The sequence below is a fragment of the Hippichthys cyanospilos genome, chromosome 12, assembly GCF_059441005.1.
Source record: "Hippichthys cyanospilos isolate Australia breed blue-spotted pipefish chromosome 12, RoL_Hcya_1.0, whole genome shotgun sequence".
In the NCBI taxonomy this organism is placed as follows: domain Eukaryota; kingdom Metazoa; phylum Chordata; class Actinopteri; order Syngnathiformes; family Syngnathidae; genus Hippichthys; species Hippichthys cyanospilos.
In genome coordinates this window covers 6,662,689-6,675,234 of record NC_142380.1, presented here as the reverse complement: position 1 = coordinate 6,675,234, position 12,546 = coordinate 6,662,689, and the positions used below count along the sequence as shown (strand labels likewise).

General features: G+C 41.4%; 1 protein-coding gene across 2 annotated transcripts in view; it reads right to left on the bottom strand.

Annotated features, from left to right (window-relative positions):
- spsb4a (splA/ryanodine receptor domain and SOCS box containing 4a) overlaps positions 1-12,546 on the bottom strand; it is a 60,106-nt gene that overhangs the window by 25,845 nt on the left and 21,715 nt on the right. Inside the window, exons 1-2 of one of the 2 annotated variants that reach the window (XM_088428563.1) lie at positions 11,144-11,425; positions 701-1,653 (exon numbers count right to left, since the gene is read on the bottom strand). In XM_088428563.1, coding sequence (XP_088284689.1) covers positions 701-1,433 — 733 coding nt within the window. In that variant the 5' untranslated portion in view covers positions 1,434-1,653; positions 11,144-11,425. Of the gene's footprint in view, positions 1-700; positions 1,654-11,143; positions 11,426-12,546 lie in introns of those variants that run through there. The other variant, XM_088428562.1, reaches the window with a different exon arrangement.

Here is a 12,546-nt window from a genome sequence, read left to right as displayed (position 1 = left end):
CTAATCTAGCTGCGAACACAACAGCCAGCCAAGTCTTTATCAGGAAGTCACAACATTCAAGCGCGATGCTGCAATGTGTTTGGGCTCTGACTCATGTTTCAGTTGCCCAGCTGCACTATCACGAAAACATCCAGCCAATAGCTTGGGAGGGGAGTTCTACATGACCCCTTATCTTTTTTTTTTTTTTTTTTTTAATAGGTAGGAAACAGGCTGACATTGTTACGAGAACATTCCATGTTGACCCATGAGAGCAGAGATTGTTTCTTTTGATTGGTAATTCAAGTGAAAATATAGATGGAAGTGATTCATTTCAGAGTATTTTTATCTCTTGAAGTTAATGAGCTGTTGGTTCACCTAGAATGGCGAGACTAAAGCAAATAGTATGAAATGAAAGCAAAACAGCACATACTAAACCGCATTTCTTCAAAATTGTACACTGGGGAAATCCATGCCTTGAAAACAGAACCTGGATGTCGTGTACAGTCTTTTTACTTGTTTTTTTTTTAATGAAGGAACTGAGGGCAGCTGTAGCAAAGTGGAAACCGTAGAATTTAGTACTGCAGTTTGAAACAAATAGCTAATACACAGAAACAGGATAAACCGATGTTACCACATGGATCTCTTTGGTTTGCCGTTCGGCAAGAATGTCAGAATAAAAAAAAAAAAAAAGCATTTAACCATGCTCGAGGTAAGTACTTACGATCAAGTCCATTGATGTACTTCATGGAGATCTCACAATGGCCCCACACAGCGCTGACGATGGGATGCAGTTTCTTGCCTTTTAAGCCTCGGAACGCCACTCCCAAATACTGTCCCTCCACCATGAAGCTGAGCGTCCCTTCGTCCATGTCCAGAATGACCAGCAGAGAGTCTGGCAGGGTAAAGGCCTCCTCCGGCTCCAGGAAACACGGGTATGAAGGCAGCGAGCTGTGGGCCCGGTTCTTACTATCATGGTAGAGGCGGTTTCGTCCCAGATCCCAGCCCCAGGACTCAGAGTCTGACCCCACCAAGGCAGTGTACCCCACAGAATGTAAAGGAGCTTCAGAGGTGGCCACCCCGACGACCGCGTGGGTGCCACGCTGCCTGGAGGGCCAGTGAATCCTCCAGACATGGAGTCCCCGAGTGTATCCCACCCGTCCGCGGATACAGTCCGTGCTCTGAGCGACCGGATGGCGATGAAATGTTAATTTATCCTCCTCTTTGATGAAAATATTGAGCGAACGATCATCTGCGTTCCACGCGTGACGGAGTTGGGTCTCCAGGCTGGCGCACGGCATGTCCAGGAGGAGATCCAGTCTGGGTGGCTTGGCGAAATCCGGGCCCCTCAGCTCCGGATGCTGCCTGCGATGAGTCGGTGGCCGGTAGGACGGGGAACCGCCGCTTTCCCCGCGCCCCTCCACTGATTTTATGCCGCCGGAGATCTTCTGGCCCATGGCCGCAACGGAGCGGTCGGCAGAAGGGGGGGCGGGGCTGGAGGTGGCGTTTGCGCAGGTGGGTGCTGCCCTGGGCACAGCGTGGGGTTACCTCATTAATGCCGGTTGAAGTGAGATGTCCCTACGGAGGTGTGCTAGAGGAGGAGGTAGTTCCTAATCAAAGATGGATGGGGCCCGCTTTCATGCCCCAAAAGGGAGAACAGAGACGCTGCTGCCAACCCTGTTGATGGAGAACAAAAACGAGGTTAAAAAGCCATCCACTTAGTTTTTAGTCTCTCAGAAACAAACAAGTACAACACCAAATTGTAACAATAGAGAGCAGACAGAACTTAAACCGGATAGTGCTCATTTCTGAGCTTCTAATGCAACATTATTGAAAAACCCAAATTGTGAGAACTTCTGAGCTCACACTACTAACAAAGACTTTAGAATAAATTACTATAACTCATTTTGTGGTTAATTACAGAATATTAGCCTAGATTAAAGATATATTTGTCTCAGAGCTGGAACCGTTAGAGCTGCGTGATATGGCACAAAAATAAATGTTATTATTTTGAGTCCTCTTTAGAGAACTACACTTCTATACAAATCTAATCAAAGTAATAAACCCAACAAACATAAAGAAAAAAATTAAAAGAACATAAAAAAAACTAAACATTTGATTTATTAAAAAAAATGTTTATATCGTATGCATAATGATCAGGAAAATAAAACTATAATGTAGAGTGTTTACAAATAACTTTTAATGTAAATGTAAATTCACTGCAAAAATGCTATTCATAGCTTGTTTATAATTACCTAAACGTCACATTCAAGTAGTTAATAACTATTGTAAACAATTGTTCAAAACCACAATTTCACAATTTAGCTTTTTAAAGGGTAAATTAATAAAAAGACGAATTAATTCAATTTTTGATTTATTGCCCAGCCCTAGCAACTATCAATTGATAACTGAATATCAAATTAATAGGGAATCATTTTTGATCAACAATTAATTGTTGAGACCTTGACTAACTTTCAGAATTTCAGCCCCTCAACAATAAATATTTAGTATCTGCAGTCCTCCTCGTGATAATTATTAAGAGTGTTGAACAATCAAAAAATGTTTGCAACCATTTGTTTTTAATTTGGAGGGGGGGGGGGTTCCTTTTTCTGACATTACGGACCAAAACAATAGCCTCATTGTTTTTATTTATGATTTGCATTTCCTGCACAGTTAATTTGAAGTAATGTCATGTTTTAAAATAAACAAATGGAAATTAAAACTTAAAAAAAAATGATAAACCAACATATTGAAAAATCAATCAATTGGTTAAAATACGTAATTGGTCAGTCACATCCCTAATTTTTTTCAGCACACCCTGTGAATTTTCCAGTGACAGTTATCTGACTAGCTACCGCTAATCCTATTGCTAATGCTAAACGAACTATGCTAATATGATAATTCTTTTTATGGCTATTTCATTTAATTTTAAAAAATCTTGACGTTATAAAATGTTAATAAAAAACTCAATCTTGCTGGTGAATCCAAACTAGTTAATGATGAAAAATCTAATTAAAAAAAGTACGAGAAAGAACAAATGATGAGTGGTGATATTTGTCAGAATTGATGCCAGATTTCCAGTTGGATGGGAATAAAGTTATGAAAAGTAGGAACGAGCATACACACACTGGCACAAACACACAAATTCACTTGCTCTGACTCATGCTGCACCCTTCCAACAAATGTGCACCGTGCCAGTCCCATCATGCAACACTCCAAACATTTCCCTTGTGCAGCATTACCGCAAAACAGGATGTGTGCTATAGAAAATTGATGTATTTATGAATTCCAAAAGAGATTAGCCTGTTATCCAGTTATTCATACTGTTTTTCAAGCAGCTGAGAAAGTATTTATTGTGTTTACATATTTCTTAGAAGTTGCAAGGTTAGGCTTAGAAGGAAAAAAAAAAAAAAAACTCGTCTTGGTAGAATGCCAGCGTAGTATATCATAGTATAAATTACGCATGGTAAAAAAGCATGACACCGTTCTGGCATTTTGATGTGTATTCAAAAATGTATACAACTGCTGCAAATGGTGAGTATACATTAACTCTTCCAGTGCCATGGATGAGAATCGTCGTCTTTTAAATAGTAATATAATAATAAATAAAATTCTCATTCTTTAAGGAGGGTAGCTGACACCCTCGTAATTCTAAGTAAGGAATGGAAAACAATCTTTTATATGATACCACACATTTATATGATACCACACGTTTACATAGACATAATACACAATATTCTGTCAGCCTTGAAAGATGAGTGAAGAAAATGCTAAATATACCGGCACTCCAGAAGTTGCCTTTTCCGATAACTGAAAGAATTAAATTAAAAAGATTAGGAAAATATTGGCTAATCGGACGATGTCTGAAGGGCACAACTGACTTAATCGGCTCGCCCTTAAAAAAAACACTCTCGTCTGTAGTATTTGCGCTAATCCCCCAGAATAGTGCTTGTACAAACAATCATGTTCATGACAGTTAAGGTATTTTATGACAGAATGATTCAGGATGCAAAAGAAAACAATTTTAGCATGCTTTCTTCTTCAAGAGAAAACATACATAGCAGAATGTTGTGCATGGTAAAAACGACATATGGGTCTCTTCCAGGAAAGGCAGCTGGTGCTGATGGTTTCAAGCAAGAGAGAAAAAGTGAGAGAGTTACACCTCGGAGCGACAGAAGGTGCCAATGACATAACTCTGGAGATGTCTCATGCGTCCAACTGCGTGTGTTTGCCTCATTCGCCACCAGACAAGCCCTTATTGTGGCGTGTGTAGGTGTGTGTGTGTGTTGAAAGGAGGGACTTGTTTTCAGATTTCACGAAATTGGACTCTCAGAGATTAAGAAAAAAGAAACAGAAAATACAGTAATGTCCAAACGTCATGTGTCAATAATGTTGGGAAAATCTGGTATTCCTTTGTTGCTCATCATTACATGCACAGGCTTGTCAGTGTTGAAGAAATATCTTCAACATGAGTAATTACATCAAATTGTTGCATGTATTTACAGCATACTTCAGTCCAACATAACAAACCAGTCATAAAATAGAGTCAAATGAAAAGACAGCTTCAGCTGTAAGAACAAAAAAAAAACCAAATTCCGTTAATTAAATAAGGTAACAAATTATAAGCAATATTATTACTGTAATTCCTCAAATATAAGATGCACCTATGTGTAAGATACACCCTTATTTTTGGGATCAAATCTTGGTATTTTCTATGCAACCGTGCACCAAAACTTTGGCAACTGTGTAAAAACTTATCACAAACTTTTTTTTTTAAATTATTTAAAGCTACTATTGGTTTTCTTTATATTTTTCTGTCCAAAAATGCTTTGCTATTGTTGGGGTACTTGGCTGAAATATTTTACAGGAAGTACATTATATTATTGACAGAAGTGACAGAACTAATTCATGTTGCACAAACACCTTGAAATTTGACTCCCTTGACTGTTTCGCTTTCTCTTTCCTGGCAAATGAAGTCATGGCAACGGGTAGCCAAAACATGCACCCAAGCCCGCTACACCCCCCAGCACCGCCGCTTCAGTGCTGGGACGGGTCGACAGCTGCCTCTTTTTGTGTGTGTGCGTGTGCGCCCCGATGACTGTCAGACGGGTTCAAGGCGGCCGATGTATGCAACATTCATCAGTGCCAAAGAAAACCAACTTGGTTTGGTGCGGCTGACAATCCTGCATTGCAGGCTGTCATCAAGGTGGCATTTGACCTCTGACCCCATGTCGTCACGGCTGTCATTGCACAGACGCCCCCGCGGCTGGTGTAGCGTCTGCTGCTGTAACTCCTAGCAACATGCTTCTGCCATCTGTTGTTTACTTTTACCCCCCCAACCACCATCAAGTCTGCCTAGCAACAACTGAGAGGTACTATATCAAATAAATATTTATTTTTTAAAGATTTGAATAAAAGAGTCATTTTGATTCTGTGAATTGCATTTTTCTGATCATTTTGGGGGAACTGTGACTTCTAGAAAAAAACGACTGGCATTTTGTCTTTAAAAAAAACATGAGCTTGAAACAGCGGATTGTCGCAGGATAAATATTTACATGTTGCATAATTTTCCTCATCCTGTGTGTAGTTGGACACTGTTAAGCTTCACATAATACCCTCTGTCATGGAGGAATACTGGTCAACCAACAAGAACTTACAGGTTTTCTAAGGGTATTTCTTAAAGGGTGTATGAATAATTTTTCGCATACGCCCTTGGGAGCTTTAGGGGCATTACGGTAAATGCAGTAATACATACTCCTCCTCTGGCTGTCCGGAGCTATAACAGAAATCCTAACCTCCGGAGGGGTGCCACCCCCCAGGTAATATCATTTAATAATAACTAAACCTATTATTATATTTAAAACATACTGTTGGTCATTAAGAACACATTTATTTGCAAGCTTTTATATTTTCAAATAATTTAATGTATTCATTTTTAATGAAAAACTGTCTAAATCTTACATACTGTCACTTTAAGCAGTACACAGCTTACTCACGGAAATAATCAAAGTCTGCTCATTAAATTCGAAAAGTATCCAATGATATCTCCCCTGTCATTTTTTACCCAGTCCATATGCAACCACTCTGCCGATGTGCCTCCCTCAAAACAGGTATTTTTGATTAATGTTTTTACCATAGTTGTCGATTCATCATTTCAGCGCTAAACAGCACAACATCTACTTAATAGAATGAGTATGAAGTTTTTGGGTGAAATGGGAATGTCGTATCTTGGTTTGAACTGAATTTATCAGCGCTCACCTATGCCGTCATGCTCCGATTTTTGCACTTTGACTAATTCCAGTGAGGTCTGAAAAAGGATTCAGAAAGTGCTCACTTCTTCCACGTTTCGCTGGTAGTGCCGCCAGACTGAGCATAAACACACATGCTCACAAGTGAGCTCTCTCTGTGGTAACAGCTGCACCCCCCCACATTAAACAAACTGCCATCCCTTCCACATTGCACACATTCATTCCCACTGAGGGAATCCCTGGGTGGCTGAGGATGTCGAAGCTAGACGTAAACTCAGCCGTCTGGCTGCCGACAGCATGTCAAAATACAGCCAGCGATTGGGACACCGGCTTGATGAAAAGAAGCGCTGTTCTGTCATTGTACTTATTAGGCGCTTGCAGAGGCTTGGCCGGCACACTGTGACTTTTTCAAGTCCTTCAGCCCCATCTGACTATCTCCATGCCTCGCTCTTGTATAGTAGCGCCAAATCCTTGGAGAGCTACGCCCCATCAATTGGTACAAATGACGGTCTATAGGCCGACACCCAATCCTCCAGCTCCCGGAGTTCAGCAAATCGATGTGGGCTCAGCATACAGGCTACTAAAGCACCACGCTCAAGCAAAAGTGCACATGCAGTTCTATACAGGAAACACATGCTCAGTGACCACTATCGCTGTTACTATTGAATATTTCTAGAATTGATTATCCAATCCATTATTCCACCGATTAAGCCGATAATATTATTATTTGCATTTACTGGTTACCAACCAATTATTGTTGTTTAAAAAAAAAATGAAGTCCGAAAAGTATGGATGTACACTATGAATGGTAACAAAAAGATTTTATTTTTTTCAATCCTACACAATTGGAGGAAGATTCACCCACATAAACGGGGTTGTGATGCACAGATGTGCATTTTTATGCCAGCCGAACTCTGCAACTCTAGAGGGCGGAAGTCAGCTGGTTGTTAGCAGCCAGTGCCTGTTGCAGCCAATAGTAGCTCATGTTAGCGGAAGTGGTTACGACATTATTTTCAATTAAAGAAGCGAGAAGACTGAACCACCAACCGAGTCCATCCTTGTTCACACACACGAATATTATTAAAACGGAGAAGATCATGTAACGGTTATGATGGAGATTATTGCTCTGGTTAGAAAATAAAGAAAGAAATTCCATTTCACTCGTTTATTGATGGTGCTCTTTTGGCATATACACACAATCATAAACTGGTGGAATGTGAATGGTGAGCAACGTTGGGTATTTATGGCAAAATGAACTCGAGCTGCGTCACGAGGAAAAAGAAAAACAACGACTTCAAGCGTATTCAACGTTACACTGGCGCAGCATTCACTTACCACTCACAATGCGGGAAATATGAAACACACTTAACTTACCCCACAACAAATATATAACTTAGGAACATAAACACAAAAAATATGAAGAATTTACAAAGATGAGATTTATTCTGTTTTGCTACAGTTTTTACATTGTCCCCAGACTATTGGTGCATCCTATACGGTAACCTAGAAAATACCAGAATTTGACCCTAAAAATAATAGTGTGCCCTAAACACGGGTGAGTCCTATATTTGGGGAATTACGGTAACTAATATCACACAAGCGGGAATATGTTGTACTCACCAACCTTTCTGAAACTGATTAAGCTACCGGTGCAGTTAATAGTTTTCTGATACAAAAGCAGATGTTTGCAAATGTTTTGATTAAATGTCCGTTTTCATGAATGACTACAAGAATTAGGGAATAATTACTGTAGAGAAGATAACAGTGTTTGGACAATATTCATATTAAAACAGCTGGAGATGATTACCGGTACTCATTTCTTAAAATAGTTATCAATTAATTTAATAATGTACCGGTTGTCATCCACGTAGGGATTTTCCATGAAATAGTCTATTGCTTCTTCACAAAATCCTAATCGGCACATCCCATTGCAGTTACTTGAAAAAGACATAGCTTGTCTACGCTTGTAATGTGGATTAAATTAACTTGAAAGAATTTCCACTCCCTTTTCTTCAAACTTGAGCTTCTGTCTCTCATTCGACAATCCTCCCACTTGCTTGGCCTCTCGGGGGGTTAAAAACGACCCCATTCTTCTTCTTTACTTTGAAAATGAAACTAAACAAATATATCATACTAACAAACAAACTTGGTGACTAAAACGCAGAGAACACAAACATGCATGCTGCAAGTGTTTGTCACTGCTGAGAGGTGTGAAAAATGGATAGTGCCGTGGTAGACTATTAACGCTACAGTGATTGAGCACCCCTTTACACACACCTACGCAAAGCCGATTCCTCTCTTGCTCGCTCGCGCACATATACAAGTGCTTTCCTGTGCTATCTAATAGGCAGGAGATTGAGGTGGCAGATTCGGAACCTCGGTGGACATAAAACTGAATCCAACAGTGCTGCTTCCTTGAACATTCAACATACAGTAAAACAACCGCATCAAATTCCCCAATTGGAAAATTCTCTTAATGCTAACACAAAAGGCAAAAAATTCTAGGCGGTGTTTGAACAAAACAGGTGGAGCAACACGTGCTGACAGACAATAGTCCCCCCCCCATGGTATTTGAAGTTAAACCATTGAAAAGCTCATTTGATTGGCCACCCAAAAAACATATATTATACTCCATATATTACAAAATCCCACCAACAAAACATTAGATGAAGCCAAGGTCATTTTCAACAATTACAACTATCTTTTCATCGAAGCGCAACAGGTTTAGGATAGCAACACCAAAGCCAAACAAGCTTTTAAGGAAGCCGCTAGCCAGAAGCCTAGCAGTGAATTGACGACAAATATAGACATAATTAACACATGACACGTGCTCTTGAAACTTGGCGGGCAAAAAACATTTAGAAAAAAAACCCTTCACTGATGTGCAAAATTTCCCAGGGGACACAATAAAGCTGTTTACAATGCAGTGTTTGTACTTGGTAAATGAGCCTCAGTCAGGATTTTTTTTTAAAGATGGAGTGACTGTTGGGTGTGTTATTGTTATATTTTGTTTGTTTGTTTTTTTCTCCGAGGTTACAGAATAAAAGTCTAACCTAACTTCAATCCACTGTGGTGGATAAGTAATCAGCAATCAAAGACAAGTTTCCTCCCACACTCCAAAAACATGCATGGCAGGTGTATTGGACATACAAAATTGTCCTAAGGTGTGATTGGTTGCGTGAATGATTGTTTGTCCCCGTGTGCCCTGTAATTGGCTGGCAAAATGGATGGATGGATGGCCAAAGTCCTTCATTTCCTTTTCAGGTCAACTAAGTGTGAATAATTCATTTTTACTTTTGATTAAAATCAATTAAAATCATAATTGCCAAGAGTGACTGGAAATAAAAAAGGTTTTATTTTTGGGCCATATCACCCAGCCCTTAATATGGCTTTAGCTGGAATTGTGAATCAACTTAACTTTGATGGGGAATTTATCAGCAACTTGTAAATTGCAAGAGCTGATTGCACACGTCACACGAAAACACCTTCCCACCATTGGGTGAGAAAGGTGCAGGGGGGGGGGGGGGGGGGGGGGGTGAATAACAATGCTTGAGAAGGGGTGCTCTATCAAAGACTATTGGGGGAGGAAGTCTGAATGGTTTTAGGACAAGTCGAACTGGGGTGGGGGGGATAACATGGGTCAACAGCTGAAAAAACAAAAGGTTAACGTCAGAGAGGGGGGCGGCGCTATCTCTATCGGCCAGCGTGGACCACACAAAGGTATCCACCCGCTCCGACCCAACAGCCACGCGCAGACTAAACACGCTGCTGCAAAAGACGCTACTGCAGGCTGTCAGATTAGGCCTGCTTGGAGTCTATTGCCTAAAAATAGAAAGCAGGATCTATCCTATTATTGCATGAGAGCGGGGGAAATCCTGGAGCGCTTATTCAGCAAGCTCTCTATGTACTGTGAACCCCAAGCTATCATGCGGGGGTACACTCCAAAAACAAACCCAAAAGATGAAAATCCACACTATATAGAGAGACCATAGCAAAACAGTTTTTTTTAATATACTATTAAAACAAAGTTTTGAAAGTATTCCCTCACACTGGTTTACTGCTAGAAAATCAGAAAAGTCAAGTTAAAGGACGCTATCCTAATGCTAACATATAAGTTGAAAAGCCATAGACAAATTAATGTAAATTAACCATGTAGATCATTAACCCTCAAGCAGCTACTTTGATATGATCGTTTTAAGGTGTGTGTAAAACAGAATTGAACATATATAATTTTGAACTTGCCTGTTCAGTATACTGTTGTTGCTGGGACTTGAATATTAGCTAGTGCCATTACGGTTTGTGAAAGCAACTCGAGCGCATTTTTCGCTGTGCAATGTTTTTATTTTTTTGACTCGATGCCCTCCCTGATGCAACCTACATATTTTTCATCAGGGGCTGGCATAAGATTTCAAAGTTTAGCGTCACTATAGGGTTGTTTGCATGCACTGGCTGGAAATCAAACCCACACTGCCTGCTTGACCGCACTACCAGTACACTTTCCTGTAGAAACCCACAAACACAATCGTTTGGAGGGCACTCTAGCAAGGATATTAACGATAGTTGAATGTGTGAGGGGGAACACAATGCCAAATAAAAAAGCGGCACACACACACATGGGGGTATCCCAGCTTGCCAGCTGGGACCTGGAGGCCATTAAGGCAATGAAAGGAGACAGCGCAAGAGCGGCGCAGAGATGAAGACAAGCGGAGAGGAGTGCTGTGTGCATGGTAACCTCCACGGGGGGAGAAAATGTTAAATATAAACACAAACATTGATAGCGATAGCGACAGCATGTAGGCGGGCTTTTCTCTCAAGAACAGGAACTGATGCTCTCGCACAACTTTTGAGACATCAGATGGATGCTGCTAAAGAAGCCTTCTTGAAAGCCATTAGAAAGACATTTGCTCAGAACATCTTACACTGAGTCTCCGGTGAGCGTCCTCACGTCTGGCAGGCTCTGCCCAAGCCCATGTTGGAACTGGGCTAAATATCCAGCCGGCGCCAGAACGCAAGCAGACGAGCGAAACAAGCCCAGCAGCAGCCGGCAAGTCGGACCCAGCGAAAGAAGGAAGAGAGGCTCCCTCTGTTCCCTGCCAGACGCTCTCCTCGCTCTCGCTCCCTCCCTCTTGCCCTCCCTGGAGCTTATCTGTCCAGAGGCTATCACTTATTGCGACTGCCCCCTGCTCACCTTCCTCCAACGTGCTCTTGACACACCGTGTTTCCAAGGCACAACTGTCACAGTGCACTCCGCAGTGGCATCAAGCACCTCAAAACTCCACTCCAGTTACACAATGTTCCCACTTGACTACTTTTCAGAGAGAAAGATAGGGAGTGAGAGAGTCAGAGAGAGACAGACAGACAGTGAGAGAGACAGAGAGAGCGTGAGAAAGAGAGAGAGAGAGAGTGACAGCGACAGAGTGAAAGAGAGGCAGTGAGAGACGACAGCTTGAGAGAGCGAGAGAGAGACAGAGAGAGAAACACACAGCGAGAGAGAGACAGCAAGAGAGAGACAGACAGACAGAAGACAGACAGGGAGCGACAGTGAAAGAGAGACAGAGTGAGTGACAGTGAGACAGAGAGTGAAAGAGAAAGAGGCAGTGAGAGAGAGAGGATAGCTTGAGCGAGAGAGAGAGACAGCAAGAGAGCGACAGAGCGACAGAGAGAGAGACCGGGTGACAGGGAGACAGAGTGAAAGAAAAAGAGGCAGTGAGTAAGAGACGACAGCTTGAGAGAGAGACACGAGAGAGGGACAGCCAGACCAAGAGAGAGAGAGAGAGACAGTGATGAGAGAGCGACAGAGAGAGACAGATATGAAGCGACACTGAAAGATAGAGAGAAACCGACAGAGGGAGCGAGATAGACAGTGACAGTAAAAGAGGCATTAAGATAGAGGACAGTTTGAGAGAGTGAGAAGGGACAGAGCGAGACACAGCGAGAGAGAGAGAGAGACAGCAAGACAGTGAGTGAGAGACAGATAGTGAGATAGAGTTAGAGAGAGATAGGGAGTGACAGCGAGAGAGACAGATATTAACAGAGAAACAGTGAGAACGAGACAGCAAGAAAGAGACGGCAACAGAGACAGAGGGAGAGCACGAGAGAAAAATAGAAAGAAAAATTACACAGGTAGAATTTTAAACTTTCCAAAAAAATGGTCATAAATGTTTATAGTCATAGAACAAAACCTAAAAGATGTTTTTCCTCATTTCCAAAGGTAATTTTATCACGTGTGTATAAAGGAGGAGTTAAAAACCCTACAGAGCGTTGTATAGAAACGGGACTATTTCTGTTGTTGATACGGCTGTGGTGTCCGTCGTTCTCTTGT